Source organism: Sorex fumeus, unplaced genomic scaffold (assembly GCF_029834395.1).
Source record: "Sorex fumeus unplaced genomic scaffold, SorFum_2.1 ptg000136l, whole genome shotgun sequence".
Classification (NCBI taxonomy): Eukaryota; Metazoa; Chordata; class Mammalia; order Eulipotyphla; family Soricidae; genus Sorex; species Sorex fumeus.
The window spans coordinates 2,574,520-2,599,304 of NW_026606193.1; the positions used below are offsets into that span (position 1 = coordinate 2,574,520).

The 24,785-nt window shown below is 39.3% G+C and overlaps 1 protein-coding gene and 1 non-coding gene across 4 annotated transcripts in view; one reads left to right on the forward strand and one right to left on the reverse strand.

Annotated features, from left to right (window-relative positions):
* Positions 1-24,785, forward strand: part of GRID2 (glutamate ionotropic receptor delta type subunit 2) — a 1,415,717-nt gene that overhangs the window by 1,064,669 nt on the left and 326,263 nt on the right. For all 3 annotated transcript variants that reach the window (XM_056106635.1, XM_056106637.1, XM_056106634.1), the window contains one exon: positions 24,452-24,764. In XM_056106635.1, the coding sequence (XP_055962610.1) occupies positions 24,452-24,764 (313 nt within the window). The remainder of the gene's footprint in view (positions 1-24,451; positions 24,765-24,785) is intronic.
* LOC130015896 (U6 spliceosomal RNA) lies at positions 271-377 on the reverse strand. Its single transcript, XR_008791188.1, has one exon. It is a non-coding gene; the product is annotated as a U6 spliceosomal RNA (small nuclear RNA).

The following is a 24,785-nucleotide window of genomic DNA, read 5'->3' on the forward strand; positions in this document are numbered from 1 at the left end:
TTCATACATATGTTTATTTTCCTTGCAAAGGAATAGATTATAATCACTTAGGAGCCAGTCATTTAGTTTGAGATGACATAGGTCATATATAGATTAATGAAATCTCTAGGTTGTATGTTTGAAATATAATGTGACATATCTAGATTTTATTTTTATTAGAAAATTACAAAAATTTTATTATTTCATATTGTATTTTGGCATGTAATTATTTTTAAATTTTTATTAGTGAAACACCATGAGGTACAGTGGTAGATTTACAAATTTATGTGCAAACAAATGGAATGCTTCACAAATTTGCATGTCATCCTTGCACAAGGGTCATGCTAATCTTCTCTGTATTATTCCAATTTTAGGATATGTGCTGCTGAAGCGAGCACTAGAGTATGTTTTTGACATATCTAGATTACATTTTCCCTTTGTATCTTAGTTAGAGGAGGAGTGTTTATGTACAGTTGGGGGACACACCCACGGGTGTCGGGGGCCCCTTGTGATGTGGCAGGGAGCCCATCTAGGGGCCCCGCCGGAATCTGAGGTCACCTTGTGCAGGGAGGGAACGCCCTGGTCCAGCCATTGGGGACTTTAAACCTCACATTTGCTCCACATTTTGAAGCACTTTTATTCATTGTCCAGATGATGATTATTCTGCATTGCTGATAGTTTCTTGCATAGCTGATCTGGTGTCTATGACTCGCTGTTTCCCCATGGTCAGCCATGCCGAGGGTCAAGCCAGGCCCCCTACTCAGGCCCATCTGCCCCTCTGGACTTGGCCCTGGCAGCTCTGGGGACCAGATGTGTGGCAGGACTCAGGCCAGGGTCAGCAAGGTCACACCTTGTTCTAGCCCTGATCTTTATGTGACATTCTTCTCTTTTTCCTTTCTTTTCTGGTCTCTTTTTTGGGTTAATGGGTGTCTTAATGGTTGAGTTTGATTTCTTTATTGCCTTCCTAGATGTAGCTCCAGATGCCTGCCTGTCATGGTTTGTTTAGAAATTATAAGATACATTATGAATTTATTGCATTTAATCTAATCAATATTTTAACACTAAATAGTTATAGAAAGTAAAGTAGCAATATAATCTCACTGATACTAATTCTGTCCTTTATGATGTTATGGTCATTTATTTATAATGAGGTCATTTATTTATAATTTATGAGCATAGCAGTTAAACGTAATTTTTACTTATAATAATGTTGTTTCTAAAATACAAAAAGAGAAAAGGCAATTTTTTAAAAATTGATTCATTTCTATTTATCACTTTTTCTACATCCTGAGCCCCTATGAGGAGCTATGTATCATTTAGTTCAGCCTGAAAAACGTCCTTTGCTGTAATGTTTTGAGTTAACTTCAGGTGGCATATAATATCAGCTTTCATTTGTCTAAAAATCCTCCTTATTCATCCCCATTTTAAATGATACTTTTATTGCACGCAAAATTCTGAGTTGACAGACATTTATTTTGATGTCCACATGAATATGTCAAGCAATTTCTTTTTCCATGTGTGTTTCTGAGGAGGAGAGCCAGTGTTTGTACCAAAGGTTTAGTATAGGAGTGACTGTGATCTACCTAAACGTGGTTTCCTTTGTATTTAATCTACGATGTGTTTTCTATGAGCTTCTGAGATGTTTAATCAATGTGGACAATTATTTCTACTAATATTTTTTCTGAACATTGTCTCTAGGTCGCTTTGATCTTATTGAATTTATTCAAATATTTTTACTCTTGAGTTCAGAAGCGCTGTGTAGCAGGTAGGGCACTTGCTTGCATGAGGCCTACCCAAGTTCAGTCCCCAGCATCCCACATGGCCCCCGGAGCATCACCAGAGAAGTTTCTGAGTGCAGAGCCAGGAGGAAGCCCTGAGCATCCCCAGGATGTGGCCATAAAGCAAACAAACAAACAAAACTAGCTCTAAAACCAAAACAAAGCATACTTTTACTCTCTGATGTCTCTGATATTTGGTTCGGGCCATTTATTTTCATCCTTTCCCAAATCCACAGTGCCTTCTTGGGACATTGCTAATTTCCTGTCAACTCTGTTCTTTTCTCTTAAGGTTCTCAAGTCTCTTTTCAATCGAGGTAGCTTATCTTTAGATATCTAGATATCTCAAATATCTATTGTAAGAAATAACGTGATTTCAAATCATTTTAATCATGGATGACATCTTTTCTTGTCAGTTTTTATATTTAAAATAGTGCCTTAAAGTTTTTTTTTTATCATTGCAACATTTTATGTCATTTCGGAATAAATTTCTGTTGACTATTAACTACAAATGACATTTTCCAGGTTCTTTACATTACTGGTCCTAGTATTTGAATGCTTAACACTGTGGTTGATGTTTCTTTTTTTCTTTTTCTTTTTGTGTGTGGGGGGGGTTGGCGGTGGGGGGGCGAAGATGAGGTTGGGTCATACCTTGGGTGCTAGGAGACCAGATGGAATGCCAGGGACTGATGCTATGTAGCTCTGGGGGCCCGGGAGCACTGGGAATTGTGATCCTGGACCCCGAGCACTCTGATGCTCTGAGTGATTTCTGCATTGGGCCAAGCAGCACTAGTTTTTCAGTTCCTCCCTCTGGGCTGCCAGCATAGTTGGTGAAGAATTGCCAGGAGACCCCTGAGCACTGCTTTGTTGTCTGTGCGGCCAATAAAACCCCTAAAACCAAAGCCAAATAAAGAATAAAATAGAAAACAAAGTTTGAACATTAAAAGAAGAAAGTCAGGCCAGAGAGAGAGAGAGAGAGAGAGAGCACAGTGGGCTGAGCACGGGCTTTGCAGATGGGAATCCTGGGGCTGAGCACTGTCAGGAGCGCAATATTTGTCCCCGGAGCACCACCAAGGGACAAATAGCGTGTCATCCGCCTGTTATATGACCCCCTGGGGGAGAAGCAAAACGAAGAACCTACACACGGTTCCACTAACAAAGGGCATAAGCAGCTTCCTTAAATGTCTAGGACACAGGCAAAGTTGTGTGACTTCCAGTAAATAATAAGCATAATGGAAGTGAATTCTTATTCAGTAAAATACAAAACTAAGTAAAAAAATTACTTTTATTGCCCCAGGTATCCTCAAGTTTTTTATATTCTTCTTCCCCTCTGTCCATTCCTCTCCACCCCTCTGGTTCTAGTGTGAATGATGAATTGCTGCCTCCGTCAGAGCACTCAGCAGAATGAGCCTTTCAGGACTAGAATAATATCAAGAGAGTTTTCACAAAGTGTTCTACTAGAGTGTTCTGTAGAAAAATCGTTCAACATTGAAAAATTATTCAATAATGAAAAGTCATTCAAAATTCATTCAATAATGAGTAGATATTATTGGCTTTGAGTGAAAAAAAAGAGTGCAAATTAATAAGGGTCTTCTTTAAGAGACAAAGTTTGAAAGTGGTAAAATACTTAAAAATCATAAAATGGGCAAAGAAAATATCCTTAGAATCAACTCTCCTCTGAGCTGCTTTAACATCAACAGGGGATGTAAACTTAGGACTCTAGATGTAAGCTTGCGATGTTATCAAGATGAAAATTCATAGGAAACTTTTCATTTTGATCTCTAACTTGCCATTTCTAACAATTTCTGTGATTTCAAGTCTCTAAGACCATCCTTGGCAGGCTTCTCATTTCAGGCTTTAGTGTGAGAGCTATGAAAATATTGTGTCCTTTCGTTTTCCTAATTCTTCCACGTATTCTTTGATCCTAAGTGCAGCAGAAAGACTGTGAATTGAACTGGTTCAATTAAATGTGGACGCGTTTCCTGACTCTGTGTCTTGGTGTGTTTTTAACCCCTTTGAGCTGTAGTTTTCACATCAGTGAAATCGATCTATTGTAAAAGTTAACCTAGAAGAAAATAAATTTGGGAATGCAAATGGTCTCGTATTATCTGAAGGTGGTTCAACTGGGATAATAATCTTTTCAAGCTCTCTCTCTCTCTCTCTCTCTCTCTCTCTCGTGTGTGTGTGTGTGTGTGTGTGTGTGTGTGTGTGTGTGTGCACAGTTCAACATGCTTTTTGAAGGTAGACTGACAGGATTTGCTGATAGATTCTATAGTGAGATCAGAGAAATAGCAAAGCCAATAATATCTGCTCACAAGAATTCATATCTATCTCCAACCACAGCAATAGAAAAATGTTTTCTTTGTTCCCATTTTTCATCATCTCCACTCACTGTTCTTAGGCACCTTTCTTTCCTTCCCCTGGGGCCATAGCTGTAGAGTCCCAATTATCCTCTCTTTCCACTCTTAACTACCTTCTGTGTATTTTTAACGCACTACAGAGTGAGCCAGTAACTCTTCCACTGAAAGTCGTTTGAGTATTACTCCTATAGAGTAACTCAGTCTTGGAACTGATTTGCATACCAAGTCTGACCAACTCCCTTTGTGATGTATCCATCCCCTCTCCCATTATGCCCTAAACAATTACTTCTTTGTCTTTCTAAATTATTGAACTTGGCCTTTGGTAGGGCTGGAGTGATAGCACAGCCGGTAGGGCGTTTCCCTTGCACACAGACAATCCAGGTTTGATTCCTCCGCCCCTCTCGAAGACCCCAGCCAGCTACCGAGAATATCCCGCCCACATGGCAGAGCCTGGCAAGCTACCCAGGATGTATTCGATATGCCAAAAACAGTAACAACAAGTCTCACAATGGAGACGTTACTGGTGCCTGCTCAAACAAATTGATGAACAACGGGAGGACAGTGCGACAGTGCTACAGGTCTTTGGCACTTCCTGTCCCATCTTGCTAGGATGTTCCTCCTCCAGAACCACTCCTTCCCTTCCTGTCTTCTCCTTAGTTTCTTCTCGCTGCTTTGAAGTTATCAGAGACCTTCTACAGTCACGCTATAGAAACCTTCACTCGCCAAATCCCCTGGTACCTTTGTTCTGTCTCATTGTTTTTTATAAGCATGTGTCACCATTGTACTCTATACCTGCTTGTTATTCTGTCTTGTCCTGATATAATTCAAGCTTAATTAGGCAGAGAACTTATACATTTGATTTACAACTAGAACTTCATAACCTAGAACATGTCTGGGCATAAAATTAGAAGTCGTAGTCAAATATTGTTTAAAACCTAGTTAAAATATGCCTCTACTTAAAATCTTCAATGGCTTATCATTGTTCTTTAATAAAGTTATTCAATTTTCCATAGCCTATTAAGTCTGGCTTGACTAAAAAGAATGTTTATTGAAAGGAAAAACTTGGAGATTTTGTTCGTGTCCTTTTAAGCTTTTGTCCATTTATGCTATTGTTCATTATAATCTGTCATTCTTGCTTCATGGCAGTTGAATTAACAATGGGGCTGTTCACAGGCATAGTTAAAACTATGGAAGGGAATACTGGATGGAGATTGAATGTTTGCCATGGAAACAAATATTTTGAAGTGAGTATAATAGTAGTTGATGTTTCTTTTCTGTCAGTGCCCCTGGCACACAGTGCCAGAGTCAGACCCCAGGACCCTGGCACGTTCTCCAGTGCTCCAGCACTAGGGTTCTTCTGCAGCTTGCAAAAGCATCTTTAACTAGCCAAGTGTCGATCCAAATATTTATGGGCTCTGACATCTTAAACCTTTTGAACAATTGTAAGAAAATATATAATAATTATTATTATTTTTATATTATTATTTTCATATGTATACGAATATTATGGAACCGTTGCCACCCAGCGGCAATGGGTCAACCAGCAAAGAGCAAACCTGAAATACAAGAAGTGCCTCTTTCTCATTTGAACTGAATAAAATGTAGGAGAAAAAAAAAAGCCTTTAAAATGACTTCAAATTAGACGGCAGTTAATGAACTCAATTATAAATAGGCATTATTTATTTATTTAATCACAGTAATTCACTGCATCACTGTCATCCCGTTGTTTATCGATTTTGCTCGAGTGAGTGCCAGTAACATCTCCATTCGTCCCTATCACGTGCTAGTGTAGCCCGATGGCATATTGGAGGCTCTTTCAGGGTCAGGGGAATGAAGACCATCGTTGTTACTGTTTTTGGCATATCGAGTGTGCCACGGGGAGCTTGCCAGCTCTACCATGCGGGCAGGATACTCTCAGTAGCTTGTCGGGCTCTCCGGGAGGGATGGATACTTTTTTTTTAATTTATTTATTTATCAATATATCAAAATAATCACAGAGTTACAAAGCTATACTTTATTGGGCTTAGTGTGAACAGAACAGTGTTCCAGTGCCCATCCCTTCCTCAGTGTCCAATTCACCCACAATGTCCCAGTCTCTCTCCTGCCCAAACCCACCTCTGTGTGCTGCTGAGGTGGGCACCATTTCCCTTTTCCTTCTGGCACTGCGTTTACAATACCAATACTGATGGGGTGTCGTGCATTCACGTGGCCTCCTTGTGGCCCCTCGTCCTCAACCAGGTGATCCCTTTCCTCCTTCATTGGCCTAAGCCCTTCTCTGCCCTGTCTCCTCCTCCCCACTCCATCCAGGGGCAAACTTCCGGCTCCATCCAGGACCAGCTCCCCACCCTCACCCCCCACCCCCCCACCCCCTGCCCTCTGCTCCTGTCGCCCTTGGGCACTCTCCCCCTGCTGTGCTTCCTTCTGCCCCACAGATGAGAGAGACCACGCTGTGCCTGTCCTTCTCCCTGTGACTCCTCTCACTCAGCAGCAAACTCTGCAGATCCACCCTTGAAGCAGCAGGTTACGTGGCTTCATCTCTCCCTAGTGCTCCATAGTTTACACTGTGTATATGTACACAGTTTCTTTACCCAGTCATCTGTTTGAGGGCAAGCGGGTCGTTTCCAGATGCTGGCTATTGTCACTCATAGACGTGCAGATGCCTCATTTGCAATGTGGTTTTGGTCCCTTGGGGTAAACTCCCAGGGGTGGAGTTCGTTGACTGTATGAAAGGCCCATTCCTCGTTTTTTTTTTTTTTTGGAAGAGTGTCCATATTGTCTTCCAAAAAGGCTGATCCCGTCAATATTTCCACCAGCCATGAACGAAGGTCCTTTTCTCCACATCCACAACAACACTAGTTGCTGCTGTTCTGTTTGCTGAGTGAATGCCACTCTCTCTAATGTAAGGTGATATCTCATTGTTGGTTTGATCTTGACCAAATATTTACTAATTAAATCTTTCAGGCTATGTCGACTATAGCCCAGTAAGAAGTTCAAAAGTTACTTGTCATAAAAGTACATGTTTGTGTTGTGAAATGGTGAGTGTTGAAATCTTCCCTGCGGGATATGAATGCCTAAGTACAGGATGGATCTGTCTACGTAAGCATAGGTAGCGGATGACTCTGGCTGTGTATGTTTGTGTACAGGAAGGATTTGGAACATGTATATGAGAGATCAAGCCGTGTGTAGGCAAGTAGAAGAGAAACAAATAACCCAAGAACATTTGTAGTTGATCAGGATAGATTGAACACTGATTAAAGAGCACTGCACTGTCCTATAGCACTGCCCTCCCATTGTTCATCGATTTGCTCGAGCAGGCACTCGTAATGTCTCGCAACAAATTGTGAGACTTGTTGTTACTGTGTTTGGCATATTGAATACGTCACAGGTAGCTTGCCAGGCTTGCCATGCGGGAGAGATACTCTCGGTAGCTTGCCAGGCTCTCCAAGAGAGGCGGAGGAATCGAACCCGGGTCGGCTGCGTACAAGGCAAAAGCCCTAGCCGCTGTGCTAGAGAAGTGGGAAAAAAAGATATTTGTAATAGGAAATGAATTATGTACATGCAAATGACTTAGTGAATTGTAGGGCCAATTTTCTAAATTTGCAGGTGATGTTTAATTGCCAGACATTGCAAACAGTAAGGAGCAATTCAATCAGATAAAGGACTTGAATCATTAAGTACTTGGTGTAATAGAGAGTAAGCACAGATAAGCAATGAATAACAAATCTGAAATTAAAATTAAAGAACACAGTGAGTTTGCCTGAAAAGGAATAATGCTACCCAGACAGTGCTTAGAGTTTTAAAGATAACTTGGAAACAAAGATACACTAAGTTCAGTAAAATATGTGTAAACTTGAAAAGAGTTGGCATGTTCTAGGCTGTAAATTAATAGATGATGACATCACTCAAAGCCAAGGAGATGTAAAGACCAGTAGTATGATGAGAAAACCTCATAATTTAAGGAGGTATAAGCCCGAAATCTACTTTTGGCGGTTGAAGTGGTTTTGAAATACCATCTGTTAACTAGATTTTAATCTGCCTTGGGTCATGGTGGGGGGGGCGTAAAATTAATGAGCACAGTAATTTCCAAGCAGAAAACACAATGTAGGATAGTCTAAATAACTTTGAAAATAATTTCATCTCTGAAATATGTATGATAACATGAATATGGGATCCCATATGAATATGTGCAATCCCATCAACGGCCAAGACTCAGAGACTATAAAATCCAGCTCCCGGAACCGCACGGCCGCGAATGACATCTTATTATCTCATTCCTACTTTGGACAAACTTGCAGGCTACCGTATGTAGCCTGCCCACACGGCAGAGTCTGGCAAACTCCCCGTGGCGTACCAAATATGCCAAATACCAGTAACAATGATGGGTCTCATTCTCCTAAATAGCCTTGAATATAATCTCAGAGCTAGGATGAAAGAGACGGTACTGGGGCCTGCTCAAGGCAATCGACGAATAACAGGATGAATGAATGAATGAATGAATGAATGAATGAAACATGAATATGTAATAGTGTACTTGAGAAAGACTGTCCATTTTGGTAGAAGGCATATTTTAGAAACTAGTACTCTATGTTACCTTAAAATTATGGAGAAATAGAGTTTTAGTGAGAGCATAATAAGGAACAAATTGTGGTATAGAGAATGAACCCTCTTTTTATTCCTTGTTGAATACTTTGGCTATTAACTTAAAAGGTAAACTTTAATGTTGAGGAAGGTTAGAAACAAGCTTTCTAACAAAAATACCTGAATTCGAATCTTTAACTGTTCACCAGTATTTCATTTTATATTTTTATTTTTTTTATTTTTTATTAGTGAAACACCACGAGGTACAGTTGCAATTTGGATCTAATTGAGCTACTTGGAAAAGAATCGGGAAAATGTTATTCCATTCTTAGTTGGGCAGAAAGCCTGGGCATTGCAACCTTTTCATCAGTATTTCATGATGAATTCGCCAACCCCATTTGAGAAATCCGCTTTGATTTTCTATTCCAGTGGCCCAAGTGGACTCTTGAAAGTACCCCTACCTTGCAAGGAAATTAGGGGTTTGCTTTTACCTTCCCTTTGGATACTTATGATTTTAAATGAAATGAAATTAAATCTTAACAATTTAAACTTAAATCTTTATGATTGTGTTTTTTCCTCATAATTTGATGATTGTAAAGCGACAGCCTTCAAAATAAGTAAAGGATTCCCTGACTGATGGCAAGCAGCTGATCACACATGCTCCTAACGCGTGTCCTCATGGCTGAGCGTGCCTCAGACTCATCTGATATGTGACTTAACACGGTGCAGAACAGAAATACAGATTTGTTTCTCAGTTCTCTGTCTTTGTAGAGAACTTACATGTCCCTCCTGCCGAACTTCAAAGACGCTTACAGTGAAGGTCTTCGATGAATTCTGAAACGACTGGACATGTTAAAGTGGCGAAGATAAAAATTCTCTCAACAGTCATCGTTAGTCCTGGTTCCCGTTTCACTGGGGTCTGTTTGCAATCTGAGCACTGCAGACAGATCACTCCTCGATGCCCTGCTCCCGGCTGCATCCTGACGCCCTCTCGGATTGTTCAAAGTCTGCCCAGGACTGAAGTTCTCTTTCTGCTGATCCTCTCCTTTGAAGGTCGGAGCCTCCCCTCTTGGGAGCTGCAGGAATGGGTTTATTTTTAAATCCCTTTTAAGGCTGCAGGATAATGCCCGGACTACTGGAATTCATAAATAACTTGTAGTTAGCTGCTCAGAGTTGAAAAAGTATTTACTGGGGCCTGATAAGGAACTGACATTTTAGGAAGATATAAAATATAGAATATAGAGTGTGTGTCCTCCCAAAACTAGACAGATGTGAGAAGCAGGTAGGATGAGAGAAAGAGTGAATATCAAAGAAAGAAAGAGAGAGAGAGAATATCAGAGAGAGGGAGGAACTGCGAGAGGGATTGAGAAGGGCAAAGAGAGGGATGAGAAAGGGAAGGAAGGAAGAAGAGGAGGGAGTTAGAGACGGGGAAGGAGGAGGAAGAGGAGAGAGGGAATAGAGAGGGAGTGACAGAGAGAGAGAGAGAAAGAGAGATTCAATGCATTCAATAATTTGCCTTGCTCTCTATGCTTCAGCTTTTGGTGAACTCATCCAGTCCCGAGGCTGGGGCATCAGTTCTCAGTAGGCCACTTCCAGACTCGTTTCTTCACGTCTTTTCTCCTGGACGTCAGCCTTATTGCTAGAGATCAGTGGCTCTGGAGGACACCTGTTCAGAAAGGCTCTCCCGAGGCCAATGCTCCCTCACACAGCTCTGCCTCGGCTGCCCCAGGGACAGTGTGGCAGCATGTTACTCTGCACTCATCTTTCCTGTCTTATCTCATGCATGAGGACTCCAGCAATCACACACATGCACGCTCATATACTCACACAGACGCATTTGCACACGCACACACACAGACACACACACGCATGCACACACACACACATGCACACACAGCTGCTCACTGTTTCTCCCCTGAGTGTTCTTCTGTTCTACCCTCCTAACTTGTCACGTGATCTTCACCATTCATTCCCTTTCTGCACAGTAGTACGGTGCTCCCGTTGTTCATCGATTTGCTCGAGCGGGCCCAGTGACATCTCATTAATGAGACTCATTTTCTCTATAATCAGTTATTTTTTAATTTTTATTAGTGAAACGTCATTTAGGTACAGTTGTAAACTTAAAAACTTTTGTGCTTGGGTTTTAATAAAGCAGCAAAAATTGAGTATTTTATTTTAGAATATCTGGCTATTTGGAATTAAGACACCGTGCTTCACAGTTGTTCATAACAGAATTGTTTCGAGTATCGAATGTTGCAACACCAATAATACCACCAGTGGCCCAGGGTCCCTGCCACCCCCATCCCTCCCTCTGGGCAGGCATATAACAAATCTGTCTCCCATTTCTTGCTCCAGCAAAACTTAAAGAAATGGTAAATGAAATTATCAGAAGATAAATCAGCAAAAGTAAATTTTTAGTCGTTAATTGATATATGATTTTAACATATGTAAAAAGGAAAATCAAGAAATAATTTAATACAACAGTGTATTGCCTGTTCTTATTTACAAAAATAAGTTTCAAATTCTGGGTTTAAAACATATTACGCTAAATTTTTGTTATATTTTTTAATTGTTATATTTTTTTAAATGAGATACACAGTTGCAAAGTTGTTCATGATTGGGTTTCAACCCTACAGTGTTCCATCACTGTCCCTCCACCAGGGCACATTTCCCACCCCCGGTGTCCCCAGGGTCCCTCCAGCTCCGACCCTCCATCCTCTGGGCCTACCTCAATGGCAGGCACTTCTCCTTCTCCTCCTTCTCATCCTCCTCCTCTTCCTTTTCTTCTTCTTCCTTTTCTTCTTCCTCTTCTTCCTCTTCTTCCTCTCCCTTTTCCTCTTCCTCTTCTTCTTCCTCCTCCTCCTCCCTTCTTCTTCCTTCTCCTTCTCCTTCTCCTTCTTCCTTCTCCTCCTTCTCCTTCCTCTCCCTCCTCTTCCTTCTCTTCCTTTTCCTCCTCTTCTTCCTCCTCCTCCTCCATTTTCATCTTCTTTTTCCTTCTTCCTCTTCCTTCTTTTCCTCTTCTTCGTCCTCTTCCTCCTCTTTTTCTTTCTCTTCCTTCTCTTCCTCCTCCTCTTCTTCTTCCACTCCCCTCCTCCTCTCCCCTTTTGGGCATTACGGTTTGCAATAAAAGTAATGAAAAGTTATCATGTTTGTCCCTGTAGCCTACTTCCAGCACTCAGTTCTTGTCCCGAGTGACCATCCCGCCCTCATCACTGTCAAAGTCATCCCTTCTCCTTCCCTTCTCTTTCTTGGCTGCCCTCCCCACCCACCATGGCTTGAGGCAAGCTTTCAACCATGGACCGTTCCTCCTGGCCCTTGTTTCCTCTCTCCTTAGGTATTAAGGTATTATTCTCATACTATATATTTTTATACCCAACAAATGAGACCAATCATTCTATGTGTGTCCAAAGGGACTATTTTAACATAAGAAACTATCCATGCCATACTCTGTCTACAAACTCCCAGTGCCTTTTCATCTTGCTTATTGCAAGAATTATTCAAATGCTTGAAGTCATCTAGAATGCCATCTAGAATACAACCATCACTGTTTTCATTGCTTAGTCATAACTAAGCCCCTATTATGAATATTGATCAGGAATAAATTTAAAAGAATAAAATAAAAGTAAAATTAAGAAGCACATAAATGCTAAAAGAAAAAGTTTCTTCTGGGAGACAAAGGACTCATACGCAACTGATAGAAGCAAAAGTTGATCAAATAATTTGATTTAGTTTTTAGAGTCTAGATTGTGTATTTACAGTCATGTTGATCCTTGGTCTTGGTGCACGGTTCCCTCTCACGGCCCAGGAATGCCCGACCCTCCCTCCCGGGCCTCTGTCTTCTTCAGTTCACCCACTTTATTTTGAGCTTCTACTCCAGTGCCCACAGTTTGTTTATACACTTTTTTGTGTCTCTATACACGACAGATGGATGAGATCACGTAGTTCTGATCCTAAAAGCTTATAGTATTTTAGCAATGCAGTATGTAAAGTCCATAATTTATCTGCCTACGAACCCTAAGTGTGCCTTCGAATCATCCTCTGTCCAGTGAGTGGCAGCCCTTCCTCGGGGCAGCAAAGCTAGCATATTTGGAGGGTACCCCACGAGTGAGCTTGACCTATTGCAACTGGGTTACAAAAGTCAGAGAGCTCAATATGGGCGGAAAAGCATAAAGTCTAAAACTTCATTTAAACAGATTTTATCTTCATAGTTGTCTAAAATCATTCTCTACCCAAATTTAAGATTGCATTAAAAAAAATCCACCCATTTCTCTTAGTATATAGCAAAGTACAAATAAATCAACAGGGCCTTTGTGGAAATATCCCATGGGCAAAGCAGCATGAAAAATATTGAGGGTGATAAAAAAAGGCTTTGAAAACAAAATGACTTCGAGGAGTTTATACTGGAGAAGATAAAAGTTATTTATGGGATAAGGAGTACACGAGGAATAGAGAAAAACTTAGAAAGGAAGGATAATGGTAATCTCCTGGAGGAGAATGTCATATAAACGTAGGGGAAAATATTAAATAGAGGACATGTATTTTATGTAAATTTTTGTATTTCGTATGTGTGCTTCTGTGTGTGCAGCTGAAATAAAAGCTGGGATTTAGAGATGAACTCAAAGCAAAATGAAAGCTGTAGTGTTTCTGGACAGACTTCCAATCAGATCCACCCTTGATGGACTGTAGGCCAATAAAGACAGTGAGAGTCAAGACAGGCCCTGCAATTTCTGGAAAGAGATCTAGAGTTAATACTAAGAATGATAATAAAAATAAAGCTATTTATATTGTTTTTTTTAACACTGTACTGTGGGTATCAGTTGGAAAAAATTTCTGCTGAAATAAGAAAAACCATTAATTTCTCAAAATAACATACTCCAAACGGCAAACAAACATCTGTCGGAGCTGGGAATATAGCTCAGTGGAAGAGTGTTTCCCTGGCATGTAAAACCTTGGAATTGATCCCCAGCACAGTCTCCAAATAAAGAAAACATGTATTAATTATTATAAGAAAGCTTTTAAAAATCCTCCCAGAGAAATCACGAAGATCCTCAAAGCATTACCATAATGAATAAACACTTACTTAGTACCAGCCACCTATTATGAGTGAGCTAAAATTTTAAAGGTCACGAGAACAGTCGTTGCTTAAAATGTGCAGTATGGACGATTCTCAAAAAATTAGAAATTGAGCTCCCATATGACCCAGCAATAGCACTCCTGGGAATATACCCCGGAGAGGCAAAAAAGTATAGTCGAAGTGAAATCTGCAATTGGCTGTTCATTGCGGCACTGTTTACAATAGCTAGAATATGGAAAAAACCTGTGTGCCCAAGAACAGATGACTGGTTAAAGAAACTTTGGTACATCTACACAATGGAGTACTATGTAGCTGTTAGAAAAGATGAAGTCATGAGATTTATATACAAGTGGTACTACATGGAAAATATCATGCTAAGTGAAATGAGTCAGAAAGAGAGGGACAGACATAGAAAGATAGCATTCATCTGGGGAACATAAAGTAGCAAAATAAGAGACTAACACCCAACAGCAGCTGTGGTAAATACCAGGTTGTTCTCTCCATGGCTTAGAAGCCAGCCGCACACTGTAGGGGCAAAGGCAGCTCAGATAGAGAAGGGAGCACCAAATAAAGGGTGCTGGGAAGATCCGCCCAGCACGGGAGATGCATGCTGAAAGTAGTCTATGTACTGAACATGATTGCCACCCAATGTCTCTTCTGCAGACCACAGCACCCAAAAGGAGAAATAGAACAAAAAGGAGTGCCCTGCCACAGAGGCAGGGTGGGATGGAGGATGGGGGGGTGGGAGGGATACTGGGATCGGCGGGGGTGGAGAATGGGCACTGGTGGAGGGATGGGTACTCGATCATTGTATAACTGAAACCCAAGCACAACAACTTGTAAGTCTACAACTGTACCTCATGGTGTTTCACTAATAAAAAAGAAAAACAATGTGCCTTATGATAACCAGCAGCTAAAGCACACTCTGCCTGACTGAATGCCTCTTCCTAGTTCAGCCCAGGAGCAGAATAAGGATATTCTGTCTTGTGTAATATTTTGTTATATAAATTGATGAAATTTGGGGCTGGAGAGATAGTACAGTGGGTAGAGCAGTAGCCTCACATATGTCCGACCTGGGTTGGAACCCTGGCATCCCATTTGGTCTCCCTGAGTTTAGCTAGGTCCTTTCTGCATGCAGAGCCAGAAGTAACTCCTGAGAATAGCTGAGTCTGACCCAAAAGTCCCGCGCACCAAAATAATTGATCAAGTTTTAGAAAAATATTTGCATAGAATAATAACATGTAAAAATTGAAGAGAGTCTCAAAGTACTCGCATTAAAGATAAACAGTGGATGAAAACCAACAGAGAAATTAGATAAGATGCTACATTTTCTTCACACTCTATACGCTTCTCTTACAAAGTCTAACTCCTGATTAAAGCCAGACCCAAATTGCTTACACTTTTTGCTTATAATTACTGTACAGGGTAATTATAAATTATTTGGAGATGGCGGGGGGTGGGGGGGTCTGGGCTGCTCTCAATGCCCAGGGCTCACTCCTGATTCTGACCCCAGGAATCACTCCTGGCAGCACTCAGGAGATCGTAAGTTGCCAGGAGGGATCAAATCTGAGTCGGCCGCTAGCAAAGCAAAAACCGTAACTGCTATCCTGCTGCTATGCCCCCAGAACTCGATTATTCAGAATGTGAGCTCTGTAACTTATTCGGAACATGAATAAAATACCTGACTAGTTACCTGACCAAAACACAAAGTTAACCCGAATGTCAGTGTCAAGCAACTGCAAAGGTAAAAACTCAAACTATGGAAAAGTAAACATTTTAGAACTACAGATTAATTGTTGTAAATGATGACAAATAAAGATACACAGATGGTCCTAACAATTCTTAGGACAAAGAGAAAGTAAAAACTCAAAGTCTGTCTTAAAATGTTAAGAAAATCACTACATGTAAGTTTTTCTCAGAACATTTAGAGAGTACGTTTAATATCATCTTCATTTCTACATTTAAAATAATGCAGAATAATGAACAAGCATTCAACTTAATGCATATCACCCTCCTCTAACATAAAAATAGATTTAAAATTTTCATGTATAGAATTTACAAAGTCTTATACTGAAAGGGAAAAGACAACTAGAAAGGCTGAAAACACTTAAAAATTTCTGGCTAAAATACATGAAAATATAATATAGTGAAGGAGAAAACTTGTACAATATTTGCCCCAAATGTAAAGACTTAAATTGTCACTCTTACACTAATTAATTTGAAATTAATTTGAATCTTAAAAAATAAATATTGAAAATTATAGAACAACATCCCCTTCTCAGAGAGCCCGGCAAGCTACCGAGAGTATCTCGCCCACACGGCAGAGCCTGGCAAGCTCCTTGTGGTGTATTTGATATGCCAAACACAGTAACAACAAGTCTCATGATGGAGACGTTACTGGGCCCGCTCGAGCAAATCAATGAACAATGGAAAGACTGTGATAGAACAACATCATCAAGCAAAGATCCTCAACAAAATTCTAGTGAACTGAATCCAACAAAATACCAAAAAAATTATAAGCCACAATCAAGTGGGGTTCATTCCAGAGATGCAAGCATTCTTCAGTAATTCAAATAAATTAATGTAATTAATGAACTAGAAGAAAAAGAAATTTTAAAAATTATTCCCTTTAAAATAACACCCCAAAACCTTAAATACCTGGAATCAAAGAGGGATGAAAGACATACAATGAAAATCATAAATCATTGCTGAGATAAATAAAAGACATCAAGAAATGAAAAGATATTGCACATTTGTGGGTTGGAAGAATCAACATTGTAAAAATGACTATACTATATTATGTACTATACAAATTCAGTGCAATACTCATGAAAATTGCATGGCATTTTTCAAAGACATGGAACACACTCCACAAAAATTGGTATGGAATCTTAAAACTCCCCAAACAGACAAAAAAAAGGGTGAAATATAAAAGACAATATGAGCCATTGCATTTCCCAACTATACTACAAAACTATAATAAACAAAACTTGATGGCAGTAGAATAAAGACAGAACTACAGACAAGAGGAGCAGAATTGAGAGTTAACAGCAACTAACCTATGACAAGAGGGTCAAGTATATTAAATGAAGCAAATAAAATCTCTTCAACGAATGGTGCTGGGAAAACTTTTAAAAAAAATGAAATTAGAGCCACACCTAATACCAATAACAAAGGTCAACTCAATGTGGATCAAAGATCTTCAGATCAGACCAGAATACATAAAAGAAAATATATGCAGAACCAAGTTTTCCTGTGTTTAAAACTATAGGTACAAGTTAAGCATTGGGTGATTGTCATGTTTTGGCTAATTAGTCCTAGGCTTGGGTTATAGCTAGGGTTAGACTTAGGATTTGGGTAAGAGAAAAAAGAATTCAGCATGCATGAAGCAGAACCAAAATAATATTCCAAGAGAAAGTTTAAATGTATAGGTAGAATAATTTAAATGATGTAGAATTAGATCAATAGAATGGAAATAAGAAAGGGTGAGCATATACTAGTCTGTGTTGAAGACTTTCAGATAGAGAAATTAAGAATTTTTTCTAGATAGCACAGAGGGCTTGGTTAATTGTTTGTTAGAGCAAGGAGTAAACACACTCATATCACATAGACTCAAAACTTATTTCTGAGTTTGGAATTCTGAATCTTAGCTCTGTTGCCTTAGGACATTTCTGATCTATCTGTATTTCAGTTTTCTTATTTGTAAAGTGTAGATAATACTAGTTTTCTCCTTGATAGATTTTTGTGAATATTTACCAAGTTAATCATTGAAAATAATGTAACACATAGTAGGCACTATTTTTTTCATTTCATTTCATCATCCTGTTATTCGTCGATTGCCTCGAGCAGGCCCCAGTAACGTCTCTTTCATCCTAACCCTGAGATTATATTCAAGGCTATTTAGGAGAATGAGACCCATCATTGTTACTGGTATTTGGCATATTTGGTACACCACGGGGAGTTTGCCAGACTCTGCCCTGTGGGCAGGCTACATTCGATAGCCTGCAAATTTGTCCAAAGTAGGAATGAGATAATAAGATGAGTAGGAATGAGATAATAAGATGTCATAAAAAGATGTCCTGATAAGATGTTATCCCATCAACGGCCAAGACTCAGAGACTATAAAATCCAGCTCCCGCGAATGCGGCCGTGCGACATCTTATCAGTAGGCACTATAAAAGAGTTAAATAGTAGTGCGCAGTGGTAATAAAATATCCGTAGTGGTCATCTAAGTTGTTTTTATTCAATCATAAAACTAATAATACAATAAATATAATCCTTTCAATAAGATCACAACTATTTTTATACAAGTGTAAAAGTAAATTTATGAAAATTTAAGGAAGCTATAATAGTAGCTTGTTATTTGAATTTTGTTTGTAAATTTTTTATAGAATTGTGACTTTTAATATAAAATCTTCCTTTAACAAAAGAAAAATTTACCAGGAAATTTAGTCATTTCCTGTGGTACTTGAAAAATGATGTATATTATATCAGGTCTTTATTAATATATGATAATTGATCCATAGTAGACTTGTTTAATATATATAATCAATCCATAATAATATAGTTAAGGTATAGCTACATTTCTTTTCAAATTTTGATTGAATATTGACTTTGGTAAATTACTAATTTGTGACTAGTTTGACACTTTTGTGTGATGCTTGTAATTGGTCACAGAATTTACAGTTGCAAGAGTCTACTTTTGAGTTATATCTCATAAATTAAGGATTTTTCATTGTTATTAGCCCTGGAAGTTAGGTTTTGGTGTCTCTTATGAATATTAGTAACATATACCACATTTTAGGAAAAGTATTTAAGGAATTTAGATTTGAAACCTTTAAAATTAAAAATAACACATATTCCTATATTGGCAAGCATAGAGTGATTATATAAGAAGCTATCAATACATTTAAAAGAACTTGATGAGCAGTTTAAACTTGTGAAAAACAAGATAAGATGACATAGTTTAAGAAGTGGAATGGGCCAAGCTTGTGTTGTTAAAAATGTTCAAGTATACTTGAATAATTTCTTTCAGTTTATAAAACAGAACTTTAACATAGGAATAAATGTGGCTAAAAATAATAGACATTAATGAGTATTTTGAATGATTTTGAATATTTTGGTTCAAATAAATACTATCCAAGGCTATGCATTTCTTGGGGCGATATGTGAGTTTTTGTAAGTAATCTGTTAAATATATATTAAAGGGGACTGGAGCAATAGTAAGGCAGGTAGACCATTTGCCTTGCACGCAGCTGAACCAAATTCGATTCCCCTCATCCCATATGGTCCCCAAACACCGCCAGGAGTGATCCCTGAGTACAGAGCCAGGAGTAACCCCTGTGCATCACTGAGTCTGACCCAGAAAGCAATATATATATATATATATATATATATATATATATATATACACATGCATAATAGCTCATATATATATGAGCTATTATGCATTTAGAAATGACATTCAAACTAAGAAAATAAATATTCTTTCAGAGCATTTAGTTTGATTTTGTCCCCAGATACAATTAAGGAGATTCTTAATCAGATGTGTGGTAAGTGGTTAAAAAAATATGAAGTTCATTTTCTTCTTGATGGCATTTGCTATTCATAAGATGAATATCTGATTGCACATGAATTTTGAGTACAGTAATGCCCTTTACAAAACACTTGAAATCTATATTAGGAAAAATGACTACATGGCAGTATTATAAAGCAACTAGGGTGGTTTCTTTTTAAATAAAATATGTTGACCAGTGAAATATTATCCCCAAAGTACTAATTTTTAGTAACGGCAACACTTAGCAGTGCTTGCAAAAGCAAGGCACATCCAGCCCTGTGGAGGGGGCCTGCAAATACGGTGCTTAGGTGTGTGGGAGCAGCCAGAGTCCCAGGGGCCATGTCGGGGCAGCTGCTGCCCACAGCGGCCGGAGTCCTCAGGGATGGGCAGTGTCCCGGGCTGAACTCAGAGCCCTGCGTATGATAAGCCCGGTGTGCCCCTTGAGCAATGTCCCCAGCCCCTCTTTTTCTAAGAAAATTTAATATTCTAGATTATTAAATTTATTGACACATAAGACATAGCTGTCTTTCATGATCACGTGTACTTCCTGTTTTCTCTTATAATTTATCTTCATTTCTGGCTCTACTCATTAGGTTTTTTTTTTGTTTTTCTTTATAATACTTTTTTATTTTTATTTATGTAAATAAATAGTTTTTATGGAAGTAAAAATCACGATCACAACCATCCTGTTGTTCGTCGATTGCCTCGAGCAGGCCCCAGTAACATCTCCTTCATGCTAGCCCTGAGATTCTTTTTTTAAAGTGCCATATTCAAGGCTCTTTCAGGGTTAGGAGAATGAGATCCATCATTGTTACTGGTATTTGGCATATTGAATATGCCACGGGAAGTTTGCCAGACTCTGCTGTGTGGGCAGGATACTTTCGGTAGCCTGCCAGGTTCTCCAGAGTAAGAAGTAGATAATAAGGTGTCTTCCAGAAGCTGGGTTTTATAGTCTCTGAGTCTTGGCTGTTGATGGGATTACTTGGCATGGAGGGGCAGTTGGTGGGTGTAACGCCTAGCTACTGGAAGATGGGGGATCTGGGTGGAGGAGGCCCAGTCCCGATCCAAGCAGGCTTGGAGATCTCAGACCCGCATCCCGCACACCTGGGTTCCTCTGCATAAGATAACATTCTGTATCTTAGAAATGTTTTCTGAATCGAAGATTGATTCTTTTTTGTGGGGGGTCACACCTGGCAGTGCTCAGGGCTTCCTCCCTGCTCTGCACCCAGGGGTCACTCCTGGCAGTGCTCGGGGACCTCTATCTGATGCCGAGAATGGAACCAATTGGAACCAAGACAAGTGCCTCACCACTGTGCTGTCGCTCTGGCCCCCTCTTCAAGTATTTGTTTTAATTTGTTTTAATTATCCCATTGACCTTACGGTTATTTAGTTTCATGTTATTTAGTCTCCAGGTGTTTGAGGCTTTTCCAGTTTTCATTTGTGCTTGATTTCCGTTTGTAAGGTATATTGACCAGAAAAGGTGCTTGGTACCTTTGTCATTAATGTAGTTGCCGTCCGCTACTTTGGTTCATCAGAACTTCAGTTGAATGAATTGTTACGTTACATTCTAAAATAAAGTGGAAAAGCACATTCTGAGACACTGAGGATTGGAAAGTTGTTATTTTGGTTTTGTTTTTTTGCCATTAATATTAGATAAATGAATGGACCTGAGAAGTGCCTTAGAAATGCTGTCTAATCTAGCATCAGGCTGCAGCTTCAAACCTGGGGACCCCTGCTTGAACTGGGGCAATCCTCGTTGGTCTGCTGGGAAACCGTCCCCTCCAAGAGGGAACGCTTGGCTGGTGGCTCAGTGGTTTGAGCATGAGGTCATGAACTTGGTTCCCACATGCGCCAGGGTCTCCTCACACTCCCAATCTGCTCTTTGCGGGTCAGGAAATGACAGAAAGTGTTTTGCTCACAAACGCATGCACAAACCTGACACATCAATTTCAAAAAATAAGTTGAAGCTTATAAAGAATAAGCGTAGAGTGTTCATGTTCAAGGAGAGATTTTCAGTCTGAAGGGACCCAGTTCCTCATTCTTGTCTACAATTAATGAGCAGACGTAGACACTTGAAGTAATCATAATTGTTTTACTGAAAATTTATTTTCAATGTGGATTATACAGTTATATTTCTCAGTTAGACATGTCTAAACTTGTGGTATTATTAATATGACCTTGCTGCATGTAAATAGTATAATTTAAAAAATCATGTATCAGTCTTGAGCGAAAAGATGGAAACTTGCTCTTCTGAATTCTACCAACAGATTTTGTCCTACTGCAAAATAGATTTTGTTTCTTAAATATTTCCTAATCAAATATCTATCTCTCAAACACTTGTGGTCATGGATATTAGTGATTGTTCCACTGTCCTCTGGGACAGTAGGCATAAGTAGAAACCCACCAATATTTGTAGACTCCTGTTTCCTGGGCAGATGATTTCGACTTCCATGTTAAGATACTACCAGGAAATATATTTTATCTTTCACAAATCAATAGAAATCATACCTCATGTCCCAGAGGAGACATGTCAGAAGCAAGTCTTAATTATCTAGGAAATCTTTCCCTGTGCCCTGAAGAAATGAAGGTGTCTCTGATCAAATTATATGGGTAATCTGAGTTTATATATAGAATACATTCTATTCCCTTGTTATATACTGGAATCCAAATGGGTAGTGTCTTTTTGTATTTTTCTTAAATAAATCTTTGGTGGTCTTTCTGTCAAGGCCTCACTGACCTTCTCTACTCTAACAAGTCTACTTATTTTGAGTTTTTTTAGTTTAAGTGTTTAAAAGAACAGTCATTTAAACATGCATGTGTATAAAACAAAACAAGCCTTAAAGTGTTTCTCATAGTTTATTATATTCATATAAGCTATAGAATCAAAATTTGCAAATATTTAAAAAGGAGAGGCAATGATAAAATTTGAGGTATTAGTATTTTTATTTCATCAAATCTGTAGAGAAATCTAAATTAAGTCAGATTCTTCCTTTAAAATAAATTGTACTTTTCTTTTTTTTTTTCTTTTTGGGTCACACCTGGCAATGCACAGGGGTTACTCCTGGCTCTGCACTCAGGAATTACCCCTGGCGGTGCTCAGGGGACCATGTGGGATGCCGGGAATCGAACCCGAGTAGGCCGCATGCAAGGCAAACGCCCTACCCGCTGTGCTACTGCTCCAGCCCCAATAAATTGTACTTTTCAAAGGTAAAGCAGCCCGAAATGAGTTACTTTACTACCTACAATACAGGTCATATTCAAATTAAATTATTTACTTCAATATGCTGAAATGGTTATAAGCTCGGTTTTGCAGTAAGGAAAATAAAATCTTACTCTCTGTTTTCTATACTTATTAATTCTGAAAACTGAGTGACTCTTAGAGAAAGAAACAACTCCTTATTCATTATAAGGAAAATGAGAATAACTGAATACTTTACATATTTATATGGGTGTATATAAGCACATATATGCTTGCATTATATTATGTATATACAAACTCAAAACTTGAATTTAGCTATCAATTTCTAAACCATTTTTTCTCCAGAGACAAGATTTATCTGAGTTGATGAAGCCTTCTAATAGGCATGCATGCTGAAAGCAATAAGGAGATGCTTTTTATTCTTACATGAAAAATAAAATTTATATAAAAAACTAAAGTGTTTAAACTACTTACCATTGTTTTTATCTTGACAAGGAGATTCCGGCAACTATAATTACAATGAAGATCAATTTTTAATAAATTTCATATTTTAGATATTTAAATATGTATTTATATTTTAGAAATTACACATTAAGTCATTTGTTCTTTATTTCTACTGCAATTCTTCTATGTGCTTAAGTATAATAGTAAATGCTGTCATTTTTAATGTTATCACAGAGAACATAAAGAAGTGCTCAATGAGAATGGTTATTACTCCAAGAAGAATTATGCCTTTTAATCTTTAATTGTCCATTAAAACATTTTTGAGATTTTTCATCTAATATTATTATTTACTGTTGGGCTGGAGCGATAGCACAGCGGTAGGGCGTTTGCCTTGCACCCAGCCAACATGGACGACCCAAGTTCGATTCCTCCGCCCCTCTCGGAGAGCCCGGCAAGTTACCGAGAGTATCTCGCCCGCAAGGCAGAGCCTGGCAAGCTACCGAGAGTATTCGATATGCCAGACACAGTAACAACAAAGTCTCCAATGGTGACGTTACTGGGCCCGCTCGAGCAAATCGATGAACAATGGGAGGACCGTGACCGTGACCGTTACCAAAACTATAACAAACTATGTGTTTTTAAGCATCCATTAATATAAATTTTGCTGAAGAGTACTTTAAACAATAGATAAAACGTGATGTTGAGTTTCTTCACAAAAAAAAAAAAAACTTAACCAGTGATTTGTATGTTAAGAAAATACTGAATATCCTGAGCACTTGTTCTCACAAAGAATTCTTTACAGCTTGGGTCTACCTTTGCTGCTATGTTAATGATGGCTTTGACAAAATGACCCCAGGGAAAAAGGCAATTTCCTTCAGGTATTATCAGTGTCTGAAATATTCCTTACTGATTTCACAAGCTCTAATAGCATGAACAAGGTAGTTTGTCTGACTCTGATGAGACAAAATTTGCTGTAAAAAAATGCAAAATGCACATAGCTTTTCTTGAAGAAACCTCTGCAGTATTTTTTCCTTTATAAAAAATAATTTTAGATACTGCCTGAAGCATCAGAGTTTTTGCTCAAGGCAAGTTGAAATGCCACAAACCTATGTGTGTGTATATGTGTGTGTATGTATGTGTGCATATATATGTATATATACACACACACATAGGGCTGGAGTGATAGCACAGCGGTAGGGCATTTGCCATGTGTGCAGCCAGCCCAGCCAAGCCGGGTACAATTCCCTCGCCCCTCTCAGAGAGCCTGGCAAGCTACCGAGAGTATCTCGCCCACACAGCAGAGCCTGGCAAGCTCCCCGTGATGTATTCGATATGCCAAACACAGTACCAACGAATCTCAAAATGGAGACATTTCTGGGCCCACTGGAGCAAATCGATGAACAACGGGAGAACAGTGACAATGACAGCGACACACATATATAAATATTTGTACTTTAATAACTCCTTTGTCTCTCCATTTTTCAGCGAGCAGACATTGGGATCTCGGCACTGACCATCACCCCCGACCGGGAGAATGTGGTGGACTTCACCACCCGGTACATGGACTACTCGGTGGGCGTGCTCCTGCGCAGGGCTGAGAAGGCCGTGGACATGTTCGCCTGCCTGGCCCCATTCGACCTGTCCCTCTGGGCCTGTATCGCGGGCACCGTCCTTCTGGTGGGGCTGCTGGTCTACCTCCTCAACTGGCTCAACCCTCCACGGTTACAGATGGGCTCCATGACGTCCACTACCCTCTACAACTCCATGTGGTTTGTCTATGGATCCTTTGTCCAGCAAGGTAAGAGGAAAATAGCCATTT